Source organism: Phragmites australis, chromosome 11 (genome assembly GCF_958298935.1).
Source record: "Phragmites australis chromosome 11, lpPhrAust1.1, whole genome shotgun sequence".
Classification (NCBI taxonomy): Eukaryota; Viridiplantae; Streptophyta; class Magnoliopsida; order Poales; family Poaceae; genus Phragmites; species Phragmites australis.
Window position 1 is genome coordinate 25,136,545 of NC_084931.1, and position 22,927 is coordinate 25,159,471.

The 22,927-nt window shown below is 44.0% G+C and overlaps 2 protein-coding genes and 1 pseudogene across 3 annotated transcripts; 2 read left to right on the top strand and 1 right to left on the bottom strand.

The window, feature by feature from the left end:
* The first annotated feature begins 6,667 nt into the window (after positions 1-6,667).
* On the top strand, positions 6,668-7,858 carry LOC133885260 (NAC domain-containing protein 30-like). The gene is made up of 2 exons (XM_062324947.1): positions 6,668-6,862; positions 6,991-7,858. The coding sequence occupies exons 1-2, from the start codon at positions 6,694-6,696 to the stop codon at positions 7,695-7,697; spliced, it is 876 nt and encodes a 291-aa protein (XP_062180931.1). The 5' UTR covers positions 6,668-6,693; the 3' UTR covers positions 7,698-7,858.
* A 1,909-nt stretch (positions 7,859-9,767) lies between these two features.
* LOC133883832 (PI-PLC X domain-containing protein At5g67130-like) lies at positions 9,768-14,659 on the top strand (annotated as a pseudogene).
* Positions 14,660-16,749: 2,090 nt separating this feature from the next.
* On the bottom strand, positions 16,750-21,558 carry LOC133884644 (tubby-like F-box protein 12). 2 transcript variants are annotated; one of them, XM_062324131.1, is made up of 6 exons: positions 21,162-21,558; positions 19,768-19,833; positions 19,223-19,669; positions 18,598-18,685; positions 17,911-18,043; positions 16,750-17,810 (listed from the first exon to the last, which is right to left on the bottom strand). In XM_062324131.1, the coding sequence occupies exons 3-6, from the start codon at positions 19,586-19,588 to the stop codon at positions 17,045-17,047; spliced, it is 1,353 nt and encodes a 450-aa protein (XP_062180115.1). In that variant the 5' UTR covers positions 19,589-19,669; positions 19,768-19,833; positions 21,162-21,558; the 3' UTR covers positions 16,750-17,044. The 2 variants fall into 2 exon arrangements, with proteins under 2 accessions (XP_062180115.1, XP_062180116.1); XM_062324132.1 differs by having other exon boundaries at positions 19,223-19,833.
* Positions 21,559-22,927: the final 1,369 nt, after the last annotated feature.

The following is a 22,927-nucleotide window of genomic DNA, read 5'->3' on the forward strand; positions in this document are numbered from 1 at the left end:
TGATCTCCAAAATTTTCTCGTCTTCCTTTTGGCCTTTTCGTATATCCTGCTCTAGTGTAGAATCCATTTCCATCACAACTGCTTCTGTATTGGACACAATGCCCAAGTTAAGCTTTTCAAACTTGCTACATAGTCCAGGCTGCCTTTCCCGTAGGGTCATCATACTAACATAGGCCTTTCTGCTCAGGGCATCTACCACCACATTTGTCTTTCCTAGATGATAGTTGATTCCCAAGTTGTAATCCTTGATAAGTTCCAACTATCTACGCTGTCTAAGGTTGAGGTCAGGTTGGGTGAAGATATACTTCAGACTTTTATGATCCAAGAAGATCTCGCACCTCTGTCCGATCAGGTAGTGTCTCCAAATCTTGAGTGCATGAACTACAGCAGCTAGTTCCAAATCATGGGTAGGGTAATTCTCCTCGTGCTTTCTTAATTGTCTTGAGGCATAGGCTATAACGTGGCCTTCTTGCATTAGCACACACCCTAACCCTTGGCGCGAGGCATCACAGTACACCGAGAACCTCTTCTGGGTGTCGGGCACAATTAACACTGGAGCAGTGGTTAGCCTCTTCTTTAGCTCATTGAAGCTGGCCTCTCGTGCAGTGGTCCATTTGAATTCCTTTCCTTTCTCCAACAACTCCGTCATTGGCTTAGCGATCTTGGAGAAGCCTTCTATAAAGCGACGATAGTATCCCGCCAAACCCAGAAAACTCCGAATCTCTGAGACGCTCTGTGGTGGCTTCCAATTTAGAACCTTCTTTACCTTACTAGGGTCCACGGATACTCCTCCTGCTGAGATGATATGTCCCAAAAAGGATACTTCTGTCAACCAAAACTCACACTTACTCATCTTGGTATATAACTGATTCTCCCTGAGTTTCTGCAGGACCATTCTCAAGTGCTCCTCATGTTCTTCCTCGTTCTTCGAGAAGACCAGGATATCATCAATGAACACTACTACAAACTTGTCTAGATAATCCATGAAAACCGTGTTCATGAGATACATGAAGTATGCTGGGGCGTTGGTCAATCCAAACGACATCACCTAAACTCGTACAGACCATATCGGATGACAAAAGCGGTTTTAGGGATATCCGATGCTCGGATCTTTAGTTGATGGTACCCCGACCACAGATCAATCTTGGAGAAGACACATGCTCCTTTTAGCTGATCAAACAAATCCTTAATACGAGGTAAGGGGTACTTATTCTTAATGGTCACCTCATTAAGTGCACGATAATCAATGCACATTCTTTGGGTTTCATCCTTCTTTGGCACAAAGATAACCGGGGCTCCCCAGGGTGAAGTACTAGGACGAATAAACCCCTTATCTAATAGCTCTTGGATTTGCTCCTTGAGCTCAGCCAATTGATTGGCATCCATACGGTATGGCCTTTTATATATAGGAGCGGTGGCAGGTACTAATTCAATAACAAACTCGATGTCTCGATCTGGCGGCATACCTGGCAGTTTCTCGGGGAAGACGTCCGGAAATTCATTAACTATCCTGACTTCTTCCACCGCCTTGGCTTGGTTGAGCTTTACATTTCCTCCAGGTTCCGTTGTGGCCTTGAACTCCACCTTGGTGCCACATGTGTGTGTTAACTGAACTGTCTTGGTGGCACATCCTATTACTCAATTGAACTTGGCCAGCCAATCCATCCCCAAAATGATGTCTATCTCTTTTGATTCCAGGACGATAAGGTTTGCAGGAAACTCTACCCCTTCTATGGTCAGGCTTATCTTAGGGCACACATGTCTCGATTCCATTTCTCCTCCTGGAGAACTAACTAACAATCGGCTTTTCATTACGGCTATCGGCAGATTGTGTTTTTCTACGAACTTAGTTGAAACAAAAGAGTGTGTGGCTCCGGAATCGAATAAAACTGTAGCAGGGTGGGAGTTGGCGGGAAACATACCAAGCACCACATCCGGGGAGTCTTGAGCATCCTCTACAGCGACGTGGTTGACTCGCCCACTTATGAAGTTCTAACGAGGCTGCTGCTGTGGCTAACCTCCGGTGCGATTCTGGTGCTGTTGGTTGGCTTGACCCTGCTGCTTTTTGGGGCACCTATTAGCGAGATGCCCAAAGTTCCCACAACTGAAGCACGGGCCGATAGTACTGGTTCCCTAGCCAGTGCGGCTCTGCTGCTGCTGATTCTGGTTCACCGGGCATGAGGCCTGACTGGTTGAGCGTTGCTACTGCTGGAACTGCTGCCTTGGCTGATTGAAGATCCCTGCAGCCCGGTTAGGTGCTCTCTGTTGCTGGTTCTGGCCAGACTGACGGTGCACCTGTCCTGGAGGGGGTGGGTTGAAGCGGGGCCGGACGTTGCTGCTCGAAGACTGCCCCTGCATCATCCTCTTGCGTTCTTCACCCATATTCTGCTTCTTCTTTTCCAGAATGAATGCTCTATCAACCAGCTTCTGGAAGCTTGAGTACTCACAGGTTGAGAGGGAGTAATTGAGTCCATAGTTCAGACCCTCCAAAAAGCAGTCTTGTTTCTTCTCGTCCGTGTCCACATCTCCAAGAGCATAGCAAGACAGCTGCGTGAACTTGGTGAGGTACTCACGCACCGACATGGGGCCTTGCTTTAATGCCAAGAACTCCCTGCGTTTCAGCTTCACTTCACCTTCTGGCACATGGTGCTTCCTGAAACTATCCTTGAATTCCCTCCAGGTAATCTCTTGAGGGTCATCGTGGGCGAGCGCGGGCGTGGCACGGTGGAGAAGAAGGCGCCGACAGGTGGGGTCTGGGTGTCGGTGAGAGAGCGCGCGGGGGGGGGGGGGATTCGGGTTGGGCTGCGCTGGGCGAGCTGGGCCAAAACCGGGAGACTGGGCTGGGCCGCGAGTTTTGAACGGGCGTCACACATACTTTACCCATGAGTCATTATTCCCTTGTTACTTCACACTTCTGGGGTGTAAAGCCGGGGTCTCACTACAATGTCTTTACAAAATACCTCCAAATCTGTATACACCCACTAAGATTTCACCGCTAACAGGGATTCCATCCACTGCAGAGTCCCCCTCTTGTACCACTCAATAGCCAACTGGCGTGTACAGAATAAGGAGGATATCTAATTAATTGGTCAGACCGTACCAACATAAGCCTCGTGGTTGCACTATTGTGCCGGGTTACATATCCATGAACTGATCTTTAGGATCTAAAGTAGGTACTCGCACATCTCCCAATACGCACATAGCAGCCATACCAACCAAACTAACTTGCCTAGATCCCTATGATCCATGTTGCCACAAAAGATTACCCAAATCGGTTGATGTTGCATAGATCATTTAACATATTAACATTTAAACCACCCATTTCGACAGCATGACTAAGCATTTCTACCCTGGACACCCAAACTACAACACAAGCGATAAGGATAATCATGAAAGAATCTAGTAAACCCTAGCAATGTGATTCATATTGACAAGCGTGCAATTAAAAGTAAAAGACACACTTTCCTATAATAGGGTCAATGTGATCAAAGACACTTTCCTTCAACAGTGGGTTGCTCAAACTCTTCAAATGTCTGGTCCTGTAGGTTCACGAACTGCTCGTCTCCTATTGCATTCGCTAACACCAGAAACAAGTAAGTACAAACATTTGAGAGCAGTACACTAAACAGCAGTAAGGCGCTATAAAAAGCCTACTAACAGAAAGTACTCATTACTACGATCGTGTGAGTGCAAGAATCGTCTAAAACGGAGCTATGATGAAAACGTTATAAAGGTTTTAAGCTACAAAGGTCTTTCTGTAAAAGAACATGGACTATTTGGTAAAACAGAAAAGTCTAAAGGCTTATTTGTAAAATTTTAGGGACCTATATGTAAATAACTAAAACCACATGGGGCTAAATGTAAAAAACAAGGGCTTTATTGTGAAGGCGATAAGTCTAGGGATCTAAATGCAAAATTACCTAATTAAGAGAATTATCAAATTAATTTTTAATTAGAAAATCCTAATTATTGCGTCATGGTGATGTCAGCACACCGACGGGGCTCGGGTGCGCTGACATGGACCACCACATAGGCGAATACGCCAACGTGGCACGCTGATGTGGACTATAAGTGCTGACTTGGATTATGTGACACGTGACGGCTTCCTATTGGCTCACAAAGGGGTACGCCTAGATCTAATCATGGCCTCTCATCAACGATCGAACGACGAAGGAGGCTCCTACCTTAGTGATGGATAAAATCCCCGTCACTCTAAATGCGTCATTAATATGAACACATTAGTGATGGGCATGCATCAATCATTAATGACATATATCAGTGACGAGTCTGTATCCAGACTCGTCACTGATGACTATACATCAGTGACGAGTCTGGATAGCTATTAGTGACGGGTCAGGTCCAAACCCTCACTAATAGCTATACATCAGTAACGGATCGAGTCCAGATCCGTCATCGATGAGCACTTGAGAACCCAAAAAAGAGAGGAAATAGCCCATATTTTTTCCTCCTTTACTTAATAAGCTAAAATATGAACACCAATCATATACTAATCTCTTACAATCTAAACGTGGGTGCGTTCTCGTATTGGTAAAAAAAAACTGCTCTAGTCTGGATGCTTCTACGTTGTCTTTAGCGGTGTTCGATCCCACGGTCCGCCTCCCCTAACATCATGCTCCTTCCAGTCTCCCCGAGCCGCGCTCCGCCGTCCAGGCCCTCACCCACACCATCGCCGCCAGAGCCAACGACACACACGTGCGCACGGCACGAAGGCCGGCGCCACAAAACATGAGATGTCAATGGATCTGACCTAGATCCGCTGAGATCCACACTCTAGATCGACGGATCTAACAATATCCGCCGGCCTTCTTCACATGTGGAGGGCTGGCGAGGCTTCCGTCACCTTCACCTCTGGCTACCAGAAGGTCGGGGACACATAGCGAGCTCAGCGGCGGACCTCCCAGACCCGATCTAGGGGCCCTACCACTAGACGAGGAGACCCCCCTCGTTCATGAGCACGTCCACGCAGGGGCCGCCGCAAGGCCCCACGCGCCTCCATCGCACACCGCCGTGCCGTGCCGCACAAGTTGCTACCAACGCCCGCATCTCCTTCCTCGTCGGCGACGGCCCCACCCCGTGCACACACCTCCTCATCGCCTCCGCGGTGCTCGACTCCGTGCAGAGTTTGCACTGCTTCCTCTGCTACTGCGGCGGTAGCCGACATGAGCCCCTAGCGTAGTGCTCGGGTGGGTGTAAGGGCTCAAGCGGGCCTGCGAGGAGGCCGCAGCCAAGCTCCTCCATTGCAGCCCCGATGCCTTCTTCCTCCTCTGTGTCGACATCGAGGTAGCCAATGATAGAATGACCCCAAAATCGGCCGGATCTAGATGTGCGTTGACCCAAACCATGGCTTCCCTCACACGCGATGGCTGGCCCCACGTCGCATGTGGCCGACACCCCCAGGCTCCCTCCTCCCCGGCGAGGCACGCCGATGAGTGGTGACCGCCTTCAGACCATGCCACTGCGGCCATCTTCTCCGAGCACCACGAGAAAGAGAGAAAAAGAGGAGAGACAATGAATGAGGGGCGGCTAGGGTAATGGTTCGGGAAACCTTAGCCGCCACCATTTTATCTCGCCCGGACAGGCCATGGGCCAGGGGCCGAATACAGGGCAAGGCTAGCCCAGGATGTTGGAGTGCTGGTTCCTGAGTAGCTCTGATCATACTAATGACTACTTGTCAAGTGACCCATCACTGTTATCATTAATGACGAGTGATTTTCCCACCCGTCATTAATGATCTGTCATTAGTGATGGGTCTGACCCGAAGTTGTTATTAGTGGCACGTCCTCATAAGATCCATCACTAATAGGACATTAGTGATGCGTAATGAGCAGCCGTCACTAATACCGTGTCACATTTGTTGATTTCTTACAGAATGCGCGGTCCATCTATAAATAGGTGACCAATTGCAAAGCTCCCATATACAACTTACCTAGCTCACTGCTTGGCATTGATCGACGGTCCTTCTGATATATTTATATGTACCAGTACTACCAGTAGTATGATAGGTGCTAGATGTATATATGACAGCTAGTGGATGAGTGAGTGAGATTTGCCTGGCCTGAATTGAAGTGCACTCCAAGGAACATGGATATACTAGATCTACCTTCCGTTCCAGAAAAGCTAGCTTCGATTCTTCAATTCACACACTGCACGTACCCTCCACAAACTAGCTAGCCGCCATACGGTACCCTTTTGCATCTTAATTTCCATGTTGATCTTAGATATTCTTCGTTCCTAGCTACTTTGGTATGCCACAAGCTAGCTAACTGAGAGATAGATCGATCAATCGATCGATCACTGTACTTAATTTCAGGCATATGTCTGTACTCTGTCGTCTCGTCTGTAATCAGATTAAAACACTAGCTAATAGGTATGGTAGGCACCTCTTTTCCTCCTATCCGATCGAGATGATACCAATATCATATGTGATGTGATGATATAGGTACGGCTATAAGTATGGCGCAACTACTGATTAGGTCTACCTTGTTCTTTGATTCTTTCCCTGCTGCATGCTAGCTCTATATTTCAAGCAGCATTTCATCTTCCTCTGGCCCCTCCAGCTAGCCGGCCGGCCAGATCTTTTAATTTGCATGCATGCGTGCTGATCGTCATCGTCATCGATCGATCATCAGCTAGGCAGGCGCCTAGGCCTACAAGGTACTCCACTACGTAGCAATGGATGAGCAGCATCAGGCACCATGCGTACCCCCAGGGTTCAGGTTCCACCCGACGGAGGAGGAGCTGGTAGGGTACTACCTCGCCAGGAAGGTGGCCTCCCAGAAGATCGACCTCGACATCATCCGCGAGGTGGATCTCTACAGGATCGAGCCATGGGATCTCCAAGGTTAGTCGTCGAATCTATAATTTTATATATCGATCATACATCGTCTAGCACAGTAGCACTGGATCGATCGATCATGCATGCGTGAATCATGAATGGATTCTTAATTTGATCAATAATAATGCATACAGAGAGGTGCAGCTACTACGGCGGCGGTAGTGCCGGAACCGGGGGGCAGGAGGAGGAGCCGACGGAGTATTACCTCTTCAGCTACAAGGACCGCAAGTACCCCAGCAGCACGCGCACCAACCGCGCCACCGCCGCCGGCTTCTGGAAGGCCACCGGCAGGGACAAGCCCGTCCTCTCCTCCAGGTCGGTCGCCGTCAGTGTCATCGGGATGAGGAAGACGCTCGTCTTCTACCGCGGCCGCACGCCCAACGGCAGGAAGACCGACTGGATCATCCACGAGTACCGCCTCCAATCCAACGAGCACGCGCCCGTGCAGGAGGAAGGGTGGGTGGTGTGCCGCGCGTTCCAGAAGCCGATGCCCAGCCAACAGCAGAGACACAGCTGCTACGCCGGCAGCTATCCCGCCGGCTACGCCAACATGCCCAGCAGCTACTACTACGCCAACATGAGCAGCACCGCAGCTGCACCACCGGCGCCGAACGATCACAGCTTGGCCAAGTCCAAGCTGCAGGTGCAGTTCATCTCCGACATGCCGCCGCTCCAGAGCCCAGCCGGCGTCGACGGTGGCCAGAGCTATGATCAAGCCGCCGCGGCGGAGTCGTCGTCCGCCGTCGATTGGAACCTGTTGAGCAGCCTGCTGCCGTCCACGCAGCTCAATTTCCATCAGCATCCGTCTTCTCCTTCTTGCTCTAAGAACAATGACATCTGAATATGTATCTGATCCATCAGGATTCATGATTCATTATATGTATTAACGATAAATTGCTATTTTGTAGAGTGTATTGATCATTTCACTACCGATCGAGATTCGGAACTGATTCAGCTAGCATTAATTTAGTTGAGATCTTGATTTCTACATTAACTTGTATTCACAATATCAAAACTATCGATTTCCCCCCTTGTTATCGATCGACTTGTTTCGATCTGTACAAGAAAAAAATGATTTCCCGTTATATTTCGGATGATGTGATTCTTTTTCATGTCTCATATGTATTCTAGTTTAATTTTTCATATACCATATTTGATTAATTGAAGTGACTCATGCGGCTCAATTTGTGAGCACACAAATGTCATATGGGATATTAATACAAAAACGTGTGGATAATAAAATTGGACAGGACATATGATAGATACAAATCGCACTTGTTGTTACGTATATATATCCATCCATGGTCGTTATTTTTGTTTCAGGCTAAAAATAAATATAACATAGTTGAAGTCTTCACTACTAATCAACAAATTGAAGCCGATCGATCGACAGCGTCTTCCACTAGCACTGCAATGATAACACGGTCGTTCACGTAATGATCGATTTCGATCTTTTTGTGATCCATATATGTGCTTGTACTTGCTTAAATATATAACTGTATATATGTGTCCCGTTGATTTGCATAGAATTTATTTATAGTACCGATGCATGCGTCCATCGTTCAGCATGCAGCAAATAAACAAACAAGTCTGCACTACATTTAATTTTATGGAGATATCAAGTGGATAATGATCATGATTTTCTCAGCACTGGAATAATTAATCAAAGGTAATCAGCTAAAAAGAAGAAAATTAGCAAGAACGTTGATCCTAAGAAATTTGTATGGGCACATTCACTCACAACTTGTAGGATCGATGTAATTATTATAACAAGAAATTATTCGGAGAGGCCATCACCAAATTATAGTTTATCCTTCCTCTCTAGAATATATATATATAGGAAGCATATATATATATAGGAATATATATATATATATATAAGTTTTCCTATATATATATTGCGATATCACAAAATTTACTTATGGCTTTTGATAAAATTAACTGCTTAATTCACACATTACCTTTTCAAAATAAAAGCATGTTGGGCTGAAGACCATGCTGGGCCACATTATTACCAATCATGGGCTTGGTTTTACATGAGAAATTGGGCCCATTTTTGTAGCTTTGGCAAATCAAATATTAGAAGTATTAGGCCCCACCGTCTCAGCGGCCTCTGAGCGTATCCACGTTAGTCTATTTTAGTTTCTTCGTTTGGTATCTTTTGGATGGTCTAAATGAAGGTCATTTGAAATGCTTAGCGATATTAAGTGTTTCTTCATGTCCGAGATAGTGCTCCGTTTCATACATAATATTACAAAAGGTGAATAGTCAGTAAGTGACCGTTTGACATGAAGGAACAATAACCAGACGACAAAGAAGCCTTATGTGTTCACGCACACACCAATGCACATTGATGAAGCTACTACCCGAGACAGTGAGTATTCATGAACCTGTTGCATCCAGTGTTACTTCATGTCACATTAATTTGCTATATCCAGTGCTCCATATCACTTCGAGCATAGCCAAGTTAGACTCCTTATAAAATTAGTGTATGTGAGAACAGACAAAGGAGAGAGAGCGTGAAGGAGGACTTAGCAACCTTGCACAGCTTGCATCCATGAGAGGATTTAATGATGCAATATAATATTATGCATGCACAGGAGGCACAGCTAGCGCAGTATATACTACTGTCACTAATTCTTGATAGCATGTCAGACGAAGAAGAAAACAATAACCACACGACAAAGAAACCTCATGTGTTCACGCCAGTGCGTATTGATAAACCTGCAGTATCCAGTGTTCCTTCATGTCACACTAATTTGCTATATTCAGTGCTCCTCCATATCACGTCACTTACTGACTATTTTATCTTTTGTAATATTATTCCTGACGATGCATACATAGCATGATGTTTCTCTCGGCTATATAAGCACGAAGAACATTTCAGCTGTTCTAGATAGATGGATGTAATACAATACAGATGCCGTGCATACTAGAGGTGTTTGATTACAGGTGGCTGCATGTTAGGAAAGACACGGAAGGCAGGTGGAAAAAAAGAAGTTTTTTCATGCGTCTGGAGGTTGAAGAGAGCAAGCGATTCCAAGGGATCGAGATGGAAAGCGGAGGAGTTGTTGAGATCCACCCCAGCCTTAGTTCTAATCGCCTTGCTCCTTCCTTACCCTGCCTAGCAACCAGTACGACCCATCGCATCTATGGCGCAACGGCTGCTGCTGCTCTTGGCGACCGTCGCCGCTCTGCTGTTCGTGCCTGCGGCCGCGGCGCAGGTGGGCGACACGTGCTCCTCGGACGGCGGCTGCGGCGCGGGGCTGCACTGCAGCGCCTGCGGCTCCGGCGGCGCCAAAATCTGCACGCGCGCCAGGCCCATCGACCCCGCCACCCACGTACGTTCCTTCCTTCCTCCAATCCAACCCAGCCGGCACCGCCTCCGCCACCGGCGCCGCCATCATCAGCCCGACCAACCAGGAGGACACCATCACCGCACAGCTCAAGGTACTCCCCGCCTTCGCCCTAGTGCATTTCTTCCTTACCGTCCCGTCCCACCAGGGTGCCGCCGCCGGCTGCCTGTGGGGCCCACCGTAACGTGCGTCACACTCACACGGTCACGCCCTTTCCACTGTAATGCTTGTGTTGACCTGTCATTGGATGATTGATACATACTCTTACTGATCTGCTTCACCTGTCTCTTTGCTTAATCTCATCTCGAACCTCACCACCACCTTCTTCTACTCCTGCAGCTACAAAACTCATACTTTCCTAAACTAATGGACTCAGTGCAAATCTAGTGAACCTTTCTTTACTCAACAAAGCCTAGGCCTTGTTTACTGTTCAGACTATACTTGCACATCTCCACAATCGTTTTCCTAGCCGTTGTTCTGCTTGATTTTCACCTGCCATTGTTAAGTTAGAGGTAGGATCTCCTCGATCCAAAAAGTGGAAGCTTAAATTACATGCTGTTTCACTGCACCTTTTGTCTTTCGGAGGAATATTATCACCAAGATCCACAAATGGAAGGCTGCGCAGCACCCAAAAGAACGGCTTTTGACACTTCACACATGGTACACGAAGCTTTTTTTTTTTTTCATTTGATGTCAGATGTCCGCCCTTTGCCCACGGACTTGTACTAATAGAGCTTTAAAAGATGAATATCTAAGACAAATAAGCAATTACTTTTTACAACGTGCATATACCAAGCTTTTTTTCAATTTACTTTATGCAAGCACATGATATTCTTTTAGTTACTGAATACAGTTCAGCAGCTTTCTTTGTTACTGAACAGCAGAATATTTTTTGAGCTCTTTTACGGTGGTCCATACTACCTAGAGGTAGGAGGTAGTATAAATTTAATCCGACGATCCACGTAATTGGATATTTTGGTAATTATAGCAATTTTGTTAAAATTACCCACCATACTTTTGCTAATAAAAAGATCGACGCCGCAAACGTCGGATCGCTAACCCTAGCCGATGGGTAGCAAATGAACTCTCATGCCGAATGCAGATTAAAATGTTAAAACGGCAATAAAATATTACTCTATTTAGATATATATAACTGCAGTTAATTACTTTCATACCATATATTTTTCCCCAAAATAACCCTAATACTACCATACTGCTCACATATACTACATATACTACCGGTGAGAAATGAGTAGTATCCTGACTAATCTGGATCGTTAGACTCTAAAAATAGATGGCTCATATTAATTTTGGATCACCGTAAAATTTCTCTATTTTTTTCGCATATGGTTATACTTCTGTTCCAGCACTGTGAATTATTTTATGAATGAATCATGTGTCCATGTGTGCTATTTATTTTTTATAAAACAAACTCCAATGCCAAAGATGCAGACAGTGGCATTTAGGCCTCAACTGCTAAAGTAACCACCTGAAGGCTGAAGAGCCTTACTTGCCTTTGCTTTCCCCAGTTGCCACCTCACAGAGATTCTCGTAGGTATGGCTCAAATTCCAAAGATTAATAGTGCTTGGTTAGTGGCCTATCTAATGGTTATTTAGGCCTCAACAGCTGAAGTAACCACCTGAAGGCTGAAGAGCCTTACTTGCCTTTGCTTTCCCCAGTTGCCACCTCACAGAGATTCTCGTAGGTATGGCTCAAATTCCAAAGATTAATAGTGCTTGGTTAGTGGCCTATCTAGTGGTTAGTTTCAGTCATGCTCAAGCACTACTACCTTTGACGCAATTCCAGTTTTCAAAAGTGCTTTTCTTAAGGCTTGATATCTTGAGACATGAAACCAAAAGATAGGAAAGATTAGAGAACAATGCAATTACTGTTCCACTTTATTCTTCCTCACATGCTGCACAACCAATAAGAATAGAGGTGCCTAAACTGCTAAAGCCACTGCAGTTTTCCCTTAACATCTTGGGAATGATATGATGTAAGTTAGGAATGGTATCACGCTCATGGTTTGTCTTTGGTCTCTACCTAACTCATCAAACCATGGTGGCACTCACTGTATTCAAAAGCAAAGGTGATACAACTCATTAGTTTCTGGTTTGATTGCTTCATATTGTCAAACAGGCCTCCCAAAAGTCATGTCCAGTTCTGGTATTATGCTGTGAAGCTATCATTTGCTTTGGTCTTAAGAAAACTAAGGGGACACACTTTCATAGTTTATCATGCCACCCTGTCCCTTTTCTTTTCAATTGGTTGTCTGGAAGTCGAGATTTTGTGTAGCAAGGATATAACATTACAGTTGTTGCCATGTTAATGTTAGAGGCTTCGAACAGCTCTTGTTTTTAGCTAGTATTTCGGTCCATGTTTCAGAAGCAGGCTAAAATTCAGCTAAAGTAATCACAGAAGCCCTCAGGTCCTGTGAAATATTCTCCCTGACCCTCCTATATATCACAGAAGCTTCCTATGTTCTTCATAACTGGAAAGAATAAAGAAGACAGCTGAAGCCAACCAACACTACACAGTTTAGCAGGCTGTTGCTAATGTTTCTTATTGCTGTGAATGTATTTGCCTAATTTTCCAGTGCCGCACTACCTGAATTTTGCCTCGTTATTTGTTTTTAAATGCTAACCATGGAAGCCACACTTGATTATGTGCAGAATGGTGTTAGGGGCTTGATGCTCGACACTTACGACTTCAATAACGATGTCTGTCTGTGCCACTCATTTGGTGGGCAATGCTACAACATCACTGCCTTTGTCAGCTAAACATTTTTCTCTCTTCTATCATGAAAAATAACTTTGTCTTATAACTCTAATATTGAGGAGTTATTCTCTTTTTTCTTGTCAGCAACCTGCCATCAATGTTTTCAAAGAAATCCAAACTTTCCTTGATGCAAACCCATCAGAAGTAATCACAGTTTTCCTGGAGGACTACACCACTACAGGGTCCTTGCCAAAAGTATTCAATGCTTCTGGTCTTATGAAGTATTGGTTCCCAGTGGCAAAAATGCCAAAGAGCGGTGGCAACTGGCCTTTGCTCAAGGATATGATCAGCCAGAACCAGCGCCTGCTGGTCTTTACATCAAAGAAGTCAAAGGAAGCAAACGAGGGGATTGCATACGAGTGGAATTATGTCGTGGAAAACCAGTGTAGGTTTCAATACATGATTGGTTATGTTGGCCTGTGAAATTCTGAATTTTTCCATGACAGTTTTATTAAGCAGTTTTGCTTTATTCATGCAGATGGAAATGAAGGTATGGTAGAAGGTAAATGCCCCAATCGCTCAGAGTCTCCGGCCATGGATTCCAAAAGCCAGTCGCTTGTGCTGATGAACTTTTTCACGACTAACCCAAGTCAAACTGGGGTTTGCATGAATAATTCAGCGCCGCTGATTAGCATGCTGAAAACCTGCCATGACGCTTCGGGCAATCGGTGGCCCAACTATATTGCTGTTGATTTCTATATGGTATGGCAAAGATATATCGGAAGTGTTTCGCTGGTTAACCTGAATCCAATTTTTCTGATCATGTAGTAGCTCCATTATTAACTCTGACCTTTGGATCGTGCTGAGGAGTGATGGTGGAGGAGCTCCCTTAGCTACAGATGTGGCAAATGGGCATCTGGTATGCGGCTGTGACAACATTGCATATTGCAAGGTAAGGGCTTGTGGAATTTTTCATTGGCCTAGCAACTTACGTTATGTTTAGTAACAAAATATACTGCATTGTAAAAAATTAAGAATAAGGGTGACATGGAAAACTGGTGAAGAAGAATACAATGGTGCAAAGTTTTTTTATCGTGTATGTTTTACACTAATCAAGGCTAAGCTAAACAGCTGGTGGTAGGAATGATGGGAAATGATGAAAAACCCAAAACCCAATGATGTGGTGTTCAGTGTTATAGACACAGTTCACATTTGACTTGTGAACTTCTCCCGTTTCATTTCTTGTAATTGTATGCTAATGCTGCAGGCCAACTCGACGTTCGGAACCTGTGTGATACCACCACCTCCACCGCCATCACCACCCAGGGCCGGCGGCAGAGGCGCAACAGCAGGCGGAGATGCCAGTGCGGCAGCAGCCCGGCCTCATCTACCCTACCAATGTGGCTTCTTGCTCGGACTGGCATCTCTGTTTCTGTTGTTACTCTCGTAAGGGCAGCACTTGAGCTGGTGGTGTTGTCCTGTGCTCGATCAGTGATCCATTCCATCCTTGTGCTGCTTTTGTAACATCCTGATCGAGGCAATTTGATTTGATTGGTTTCGTTTCGTTTGTAACCTTGATGACCCTGTGCACATCATGTGCACGCCTGAGCTGAGCCGAGCCGAGCTGTATATTTGAATTGTTATTGAGCTGGTAGATACGGAGTTTAAATCATTTTTCCTTTAATTGTGTTGTTATATTTGCATTCTCAAATCTGTGTTACCCGGACACCTGTGTCCAAAATTTTTTGCCGAGTTGGACACTCGTGTATCCGTGTCGGATTCTGACACCCGTGTCGGATTCCAAAGTAGTATTTGGCGTGTTCTAAATTTTTTTGCCGAATCGGACGTCCTGACACGAGTCGGACTCCGACACTTGCATTCGTGTCCATGTAACACAGTCTCAAATACATGCTACATGTGGAGTGAGACGAGCACTAGTCCAGGGCAAGGATCCAAGAACAGGAATTTTAATATTTACAATTACCGGTATTAGGGACTTTTGCTAGATAAGGATAAGAACTGCAACATCAATGGTACACATGATGGTCGTTGAACCAAACACCCTACCGGCACTCCAGCAACCGAAAGGACTAGAAAAGTTTCGCTGTTTGCAACCGAAAGAATTTTTTCAGACGCCTTGCCTTTTACAACTTTGTTCAAACTCTTATCTTCCTCCATCCATGATTCATCCCGTTCTTCTTTCTTGGATTCTTAAAGCTCGTGCCTTTCTTGGTTTGGATCGGTTGGTTGGTCCTTCTTGGGATTGGCTACTGTGGCAGTTTCGTCGCTGCTCTTCTTGTTTTGTTTTTGGTTTAGGCCATGTTATCTGTTCTGTTCTGCTCTGCTGCTGAAGAGAAGGGAACAGGGGCGTGGATAAGCCGATTAGGCCCTGTATGTTTATATGGATGAATACCCAGTTAGTTAATCCACATGTGTGTGATTTGTTTATTTAGTCAATAAACCATTGGGAGTGCATTTGGAACCTTATATTATTATTATTAGTTTTATTATCAACTGACATAGTAAATGCTATATTGTTAGAATTGTGATTTTAACTGCGTGCTATATTCCATCATTAAGACCTCGGATCAACCAAATAGAACTTTGGTCTTTACTTAGTTCTTTTGTGAAACTTGGATCAACCAAACAGACCTCGGATCGATGGCGTGCCTGTGCGAGTGAAATGCTGTGAAACTTGCATGATGTATCAGCCTCCTCTTAGCTCCAAATGTGATAACTGTGTCGAGCGCTTTGATCATCACTGTCCTTGGGTTGGGCAATGTATTGGAGAGGTCTGTTTTTTATTTCTTCATTTTCTGAAAAGAAACAAGTTGTGTATCGTTTTTCTTTTGACAAGGTGATAGCTTTTCCTATAAAAAAACAGCCTAGGCTTATCTGCATCCTTTTTTCCTTTGCAGAGAAATTACCGCTGCTTCTTCTGTTATGTTTCTTCAGCCGCAGTCCTATGTACATATGTATGTACAATGTGTGCATTATATATCAGGTTTCTCATGAATAGGGGTCATCGATCATTCGGTGTGGAAGGCCGATAAAGAATCTCCAGCAGCAATTGCAGTCATGGCATATTGTTTCATTTGCTTCTGTTATCAGAACCAAGACCTGGTGAAGCTGGGGATGTGGACTTATCGGTTAGCAGTGTTGCACGACCTTCATCTCCGAAGAACTTTGTTGATGAATGTGCATGTTCAAGGAAAAGTGTTTTGCGGATTTTCATATTGCAGACTCGCGATTCATCGCGGCTGTGAATGATTGGATTTGAAGGCATTTGACATATCCTTTGTCACTCTTCCTGGGACTTAGAAGTTTGCTTGATCAATCATACGGTCCTGCCTGTCAATCATATCCCCAGTCATACATTTCAGTTTATGAAGATTTTAAGAGATTGTGGGAATTCATTGAAATTCTGCAGGACGTGTCTGAAGATTGTTGATTGTTAATTGTACAGAATTTCGGATAACAATATGATCACTGAAATGTAAAGCGTGCCCCTTGTTTTTCTACATGTGTCTTCAGGAACATAGAGGCTGTAGCTGGCTTATCTGAATTGATTTCTTCGAAATACATAAATCGAAAAATCCATTACAACAGTACACGAAGCAAATAATCGTGGCATAAATTTCAGACCTAGAACGCAGGTTGCCCAATAATCCGTATTTGATCTAAAAAGAGTTGTTGTGTTGTTTATTAAGCAGTTCAGTCACCTTACGAATTGTTTCATTGCACTTTGATCCTTATGCAGGGTTTAGGGATTACTAAAGTCGCCACATGTGAGTAACATCACTGTATCGAAACCATGGTGCTTTGAAGCAGAACTACATCAACAAACAGGTTACATCCAAGGGCTCAAACCATCAAGGAATTGCAATTTCTAAGACTTGGAAACGTCTGCAATTTTTGCTGTTACAAACAGGCTATAGACATGAAAAATGTAGCAACCATATGCACCTCAGATACCTTGCCGGTTCTTAGGTTTGCCAAGCCACACTAGAGGAACAAAGCACTAAATTAAGGCAGCAATAAACTACACCTGCACACACAGATAACATAATGCTTATTACACACCCATTCTGCAACCCTCTTCTTATCTCTGATCTATTCACAAGCCAACTTGGTGTCAAAGCTAGTCAAACATATGGTAAAGGCCTGGAATGCCGAGAGCGGGTACCGGTAGTCCATAGTGAACATGTCCTTGGCGACCTTACCAAACTGCAGGATCACCTTATCATGATCGGAAGCTGAAGATGAACTTGAAGGCTGGGCTGGCTGTGAAGATTCAGAAGGCGCAGCATCTAGCTGCGGTGCAGCTATCAACTGGAAGTTCTTCACAGAAGCCACGGTCACCCGACCATGGAAGTTGAGGCACCAACATTGCAGCTGCTCGTGCCACCTTGGCTCTTTGTTGCGGAGAACCAAAGGCCTCTCCTTAGCCTGGCCATCGACCTCATCTTGCTGGACCCCTCCACTTATCTCCGAGAAGCGAGAGCTGCTGAATTCCAAGGAGCGGTCTGTAACTGAGAACCTTGAGCTGGAGGAGGCGTTTGCACTGCGAAAGGATTCTTCAAATGAAGATGAACCAGGGAGGAAGAGCTGGCTGGGTTGGCCTGGCACCACGCCTTCAGGGTCTAGCGCAGAGGCTGGGATTGAATGCATGGTGCAATTCATACGCCTGGGCCCCCTTGTGCCAAGCACGTTTAGCTCATAGTTCACCCGGCCAATGGGGTAGCTACCAGTGGGTACCTTGGGGGAGACTCTCCTAGAGGAGATTCGACGGCTGCCACGCTCACATGATACAAGGCTCCCGGCGTTGTATGGCGGCTGTGTGTCGTATACGACGAATTTGGTGCCAAGAAAATTTGACCTGTTGGCACTACAATGTCAGGTCCAAATGCACATCACCATGCCAAACTCAAATCATTGGAGGTTAGATTAAAATACTGTCGTCAAGTAAGGTACTTCACCTCATTTTTCCAACATAGCCATAACTTGATCGTGATATATTTTTAGGATCCACAGAAATTATGTACTCGGTATATGTTGCACGACGACTCCTCTTAGCTGCTAGCAGAAATTTCCCATGCTCGCTGAGCACAGCTACATGATTCAAAGCATATCAATAGCATAACATTCAGCAAAGTTACTTGTGAAAATAGTAGATCATAACTTGCTAAGGGTGTAAGAGAAAAAGATCAACTCTCTTGTTATCAATATTACATCAGAACTTTGATGAGAAGAAGCATTCATAGAACATATATTTGCATCCAGGGTTGCACACACACAATCGCCAATTATTCATATAATAAATTACAAATTTTCTATTCTAAAACTCCTCTTTGTTACCAGGGGTAGCGGAAAAAAACATATACCATGCTAGGTTACTTTGTTCATATCTAATATTCACAGATAATGAAAAAGAATAAAACATATAGCAAAAGCCACAGGAAGCAATATGTTTAAGCCTGAGGTGGAAAATCAATAGTGCAGGGAGTAGCTACGGAATTGATTTCAGCATTTTCCCTGTTCATATACAGTTCTGAGTTCTGACAGTACAAAAGGCATTTTGCATTTTCATAACAAACTTCCAATTGTACCTAGGACTGATCAGCAGGTTATTAATGAGGAAAGCAGAGCACATACTTTATTCTTACCAGTGCTAAGACATAGGTAGAGATAATACGTTAATGTTGGTTTGTCCCTTTTTATAAAGCACTGGATTACTCCATCTCTAGGTCCTGGCTGTGCATGAAAAAACAAAGTTAGACAGGTGCAAACATTTTTATGTGGACATAGCATACTGCAGAAGCTGGTCTCCACCTCTCAACTACAAGAGAATAAAATTGCTATGAGCCGGTACTTGATAAGCATCAGAACAGCTATCATCTCCATTGGCATTTACTTGTCACTTTGACATTGGAACAATTAGCAAGGCAATCACCTTTGTTACTTAATATGACCAGAAGTCCCTTGAGCAAATGAGCAAACTAGATTTAATAATTTTTCCTGGGCTCGCAGCTTGGAGGTTGGGGCTGGGGTGAGGAGATTTTTTATAAGGGAAAAATGGGTGAGAACTGTGTAGTGGCAAGTATTTGTGAACAAATAAAGTGTTCGGTAGTATCAACTATTCGCAAACGGAGGCAATATATCAATTTCTTAAGATTTTGAGCCACAGTCATTTATTTGTTCCAACTATTTGAGAGTATAAGTAATTAAATATGACACCAAAATACAAGCTAGTAATCAGTAATAAGACGCCAAACTGAATTCAACTTTTACCTGTTTAAGTGATACCGGAAAAGTGAGCTTTCCACAAAACTCCGGACTCGGTACTATATCCTTACAGATCTCTCTCCATGCTCCGCAGACCTCTGCACAAGCAACAACGTCTTTGCGGGATGGCCAAGTGCTCTCGCCTTCCTCAAGTCTTTTCATTACATCACGAAGCAACTCAGGAGGGAGACCAACCCACCTGCTTTGATCAACTACTACAGGTCTATCGTACAGCTCGCTTAGAGATCCAACAGACTTCCCTCTGTGATGGCTAGACAGACCAGGGAAACCTGAAATTCTCACCTCAAAACTACGTCTAGATAGGCTACCAAAGCTCTCCTTAACATCATGGATTATGCTGCGAAAGGACATATCTAGTGAAAAATGCACAACAACCAGAAATTCACCAAATCTCTTATGGTGACCAAGATCTTCAAAGTGAGCTTGCTAGCACTGTGTATGCCAAAGATAAAGCATCAGTAACTCCTTGTATTCTATAATACACCCCAAAAGAAAGGAAAAACACTGCCAACAGTATACCACAGTAGTACCTTAACTTTTCTATCAGCCGGCAAACCTTCTTTGGTTTACAAATCCAAGACTACCACACAAGAACCCTGAAAACGGGACAAAGAAAAGGATTACTCGGCAATGTCGACAGCAATAACACAAAGCTGTCAGCGTCACCGCTGAAAACTAAGTTTGCAACAAAATAGGATGAGCAGCATGTACTATATAGTATAAACTAAGCAGCCACCAAGGAAGATGATTAGAGCGTATGAACAAATGCAATCATGCGAGATCAAGTCAAGGCTATTCTAGAGAATACCATTCCCACTTGAATAGTCTAACAGCGTCTATAAAGTCAGTGGACTACCATTTAACTACTTGTTCTTGTCTCACACTTAGGGCTGTCAATGAGCCGAGCTCGAGCGAGCCCGTCGCCTCAAGCTTGAGTTTGATAGAAACTCGAGCCGAGCTCGATCCGTGCCAAAGATCTGGCCGAGCCTACAACCAGACTTGAGCTTGGCTTGTTAGGGTCTCGAGCCGAGCTTGAATCAAGCTTAGAGCGAGTTGAGTTCGAGCAACTCGCGAGACTCGAGCTTTTTTTATTACCCTATCTATGAGCTACATGTGTATGTAGTCACGTGACTTGAGATTGGGTGATTGAACTTTGAGTTGAATGGTGAAGTTAAAAAAAATGAATTTGGCTAAAGTGAATAGACACCGGCTTTGCCTTGACGGACAATAGTTGGAATTAGCTGAGCTTTTGACGAGCTATTCGAGCTCAAGCTCGACAGCCTCGCGAGCTTGTGGCTAGGCTTGAACTTGGCTTGTTAGGGTCTTAAGCCGAGCTCGAATCAAGCCTGCAGCGAGTCGAGTTCAAGTAGCTCGCGAGCCTTGAGCTTTTTTTGACAGCCTACTCACACTTAACACAAGATCACAACTTGAGCTACCAACCCCTCTGATGGTGAAAGGCCAGCAAAACACACTATTAATTAAAGGCCTAACTACATCATACATTCATACCAAGGTGCAAAAATTTGACCGCCTTTTTGCAGAGAGTAAAATTTGACCATTATTATCCCTACTTTGTGATCTGCAGTACAGTGCACTCCTCAATTCTATTGCTGACAAGTACAGTATATACAGGACTCTTCAAAGAGTTCTAGTTCAACTTGAGCACAGAAGGGTTTTTGTAGTTTGACAAATGAAAAATGGGCCCAATACAAAACAAGAAATTTCATCTATTTTTCCAGCAATTCGCAGTGAAAAGATGTTGTTAGCATTAAGCAGCCCAAGCTGTCTGGGCCGTCTGGCACGAAAAGAAAAGCGAGAGCCTGGAATGAACTAGGAATTTCTGCGGAGAGTAAAGAATCAGATGCAAAATCGAAGCTTTGATGCTAGGGACCAACGCAATCAGGAGAAGGAACAGAAATCTTACCCTTCCCGAATCGAGCTCCTGGAATTACTCACAAATTTCAAACAGAAACTGTCACAGAGATCCGACTTTCCTACACAAAGCCAAGCGATTTCTCCAAAAAAGGGAATCAGCAAAAGCGCCCAGCTTTCTTTCTGCTCCGAATTATCTTCCAGAGCACCCGATTTCTGGCCTGAAACCTTGGAAAGGCGCGAGCTTTGATCCAAAAGGGCGAGCTTTTGACTAAAAGGAGACAAGACGAGCCTAAGTCGCACAGGAAGAAGTCGAGCCTCTCGATCTGGTGAGGTGTAGGCGCTGTGAACAGAGCAGAGCGCAGGACAGGGAAGATTGAGATGGACAAATCACAAACGGGTTTTGGGGAGAAGAGGAAGGTCGGTTAGGACTTAGGAAGGGAAAATGGGGAACGCGGGAGAGGGAGGAGCAAATTATGAGGACCGAATTGGAAAATGGCGTAAATTCTATTCTATTCTATTCTATTCCTTTTTGGTTGTGTTTTGTTTCATGAAGGATTTGGATGATTTCTTTTCTTGTGCAGAATTATTCTTATTTTTATGCTTCGTTTGTGTATGTAGATGGTGGAGTATTTGTGGTTACTTTGTGATCAATCCCGTTTCAAACAGTTAGCCATATGCAATGCATTGGTGAAAGCTACATCAGCTAGCCATATTTGACTTTGATGACCTTTGATTCCTCACTTAATTTTATCTTTCGGGAAGGCATTGGTTTCCTCAACTTTGACTTGGGACGCAAACGTGATAACATGGTTCCAATCTCGTGCATGGTATTGACCTGTATGCACTGATTTTTTATTTAAATAATTCGAGCTCGAGAATACTATATTAATATGTATGTATCAATCAACTCACTCAACAGTTTTAGCCGATAAGAAAAGACAAACAATTTACTTATACTTTGAAGCATAAAATGGAAAACATCCGGAACAAGCTAAATGCATGCATATATAATGTGTCAGGGCAGGCGAAGAAGCACCTGCTGTTTTTATTTAGTTACGTTCATTAGTACTGCGGTAGCGGTGGTATACCGGAGTAGTACATTCAAACTGAATTACTGAAAAAGTAAGTTGTGAGCAAGCTAGCTTTTGTAGATGAATGAATCGATATCCGAAAGAGAACATCATGCATGTACTAACTATATAATATTGATCTGTAGCTTAATTATATATCAATCAGACTAGCAACGGCATGACAAAAGGCATTGGGATATCATTTAAAGAGAAATATCATGTGCACAAGAGACAATCTGTGGCCTTCGAATCCAATTTGAGTGGAATTCCATCATCCCACTTAGGCCAACTTAGACCCAATCTCACTTGTTCAAATGAAAAGTTGTATAAGGGAGTTAGAGAATTCCTACCTCTCACTTAGGCCATTTCGATTGAAACCGATGATTAAGATTGAGTTTGTACATATGTGCACTAAAATGCTCTTATGCATCTGATATTTCCTCCATTTTCAATCTCTAAGATATTATTTGCATGTTTCACAATATTTAAATAAAAAGAAGCCCCTACTGTTCAATCAAGATCTCGGTATATGTTGAAAAATATAAGTTTCTTAAGCAGTCAGTTTCAATTGCAATTCATAATTATCTTTATCGTCAAAAAATGTTGAATTTGATTATCTTATGTTGTAGCGAACATGCACTTAGAAAGATTATAGCGGAATATCTTTAGGACATGTATATAATTTTGATAATTAATAACAATATAGTTAATAAGATTAACATATTTGTTAAGTATTTTTTTAAGT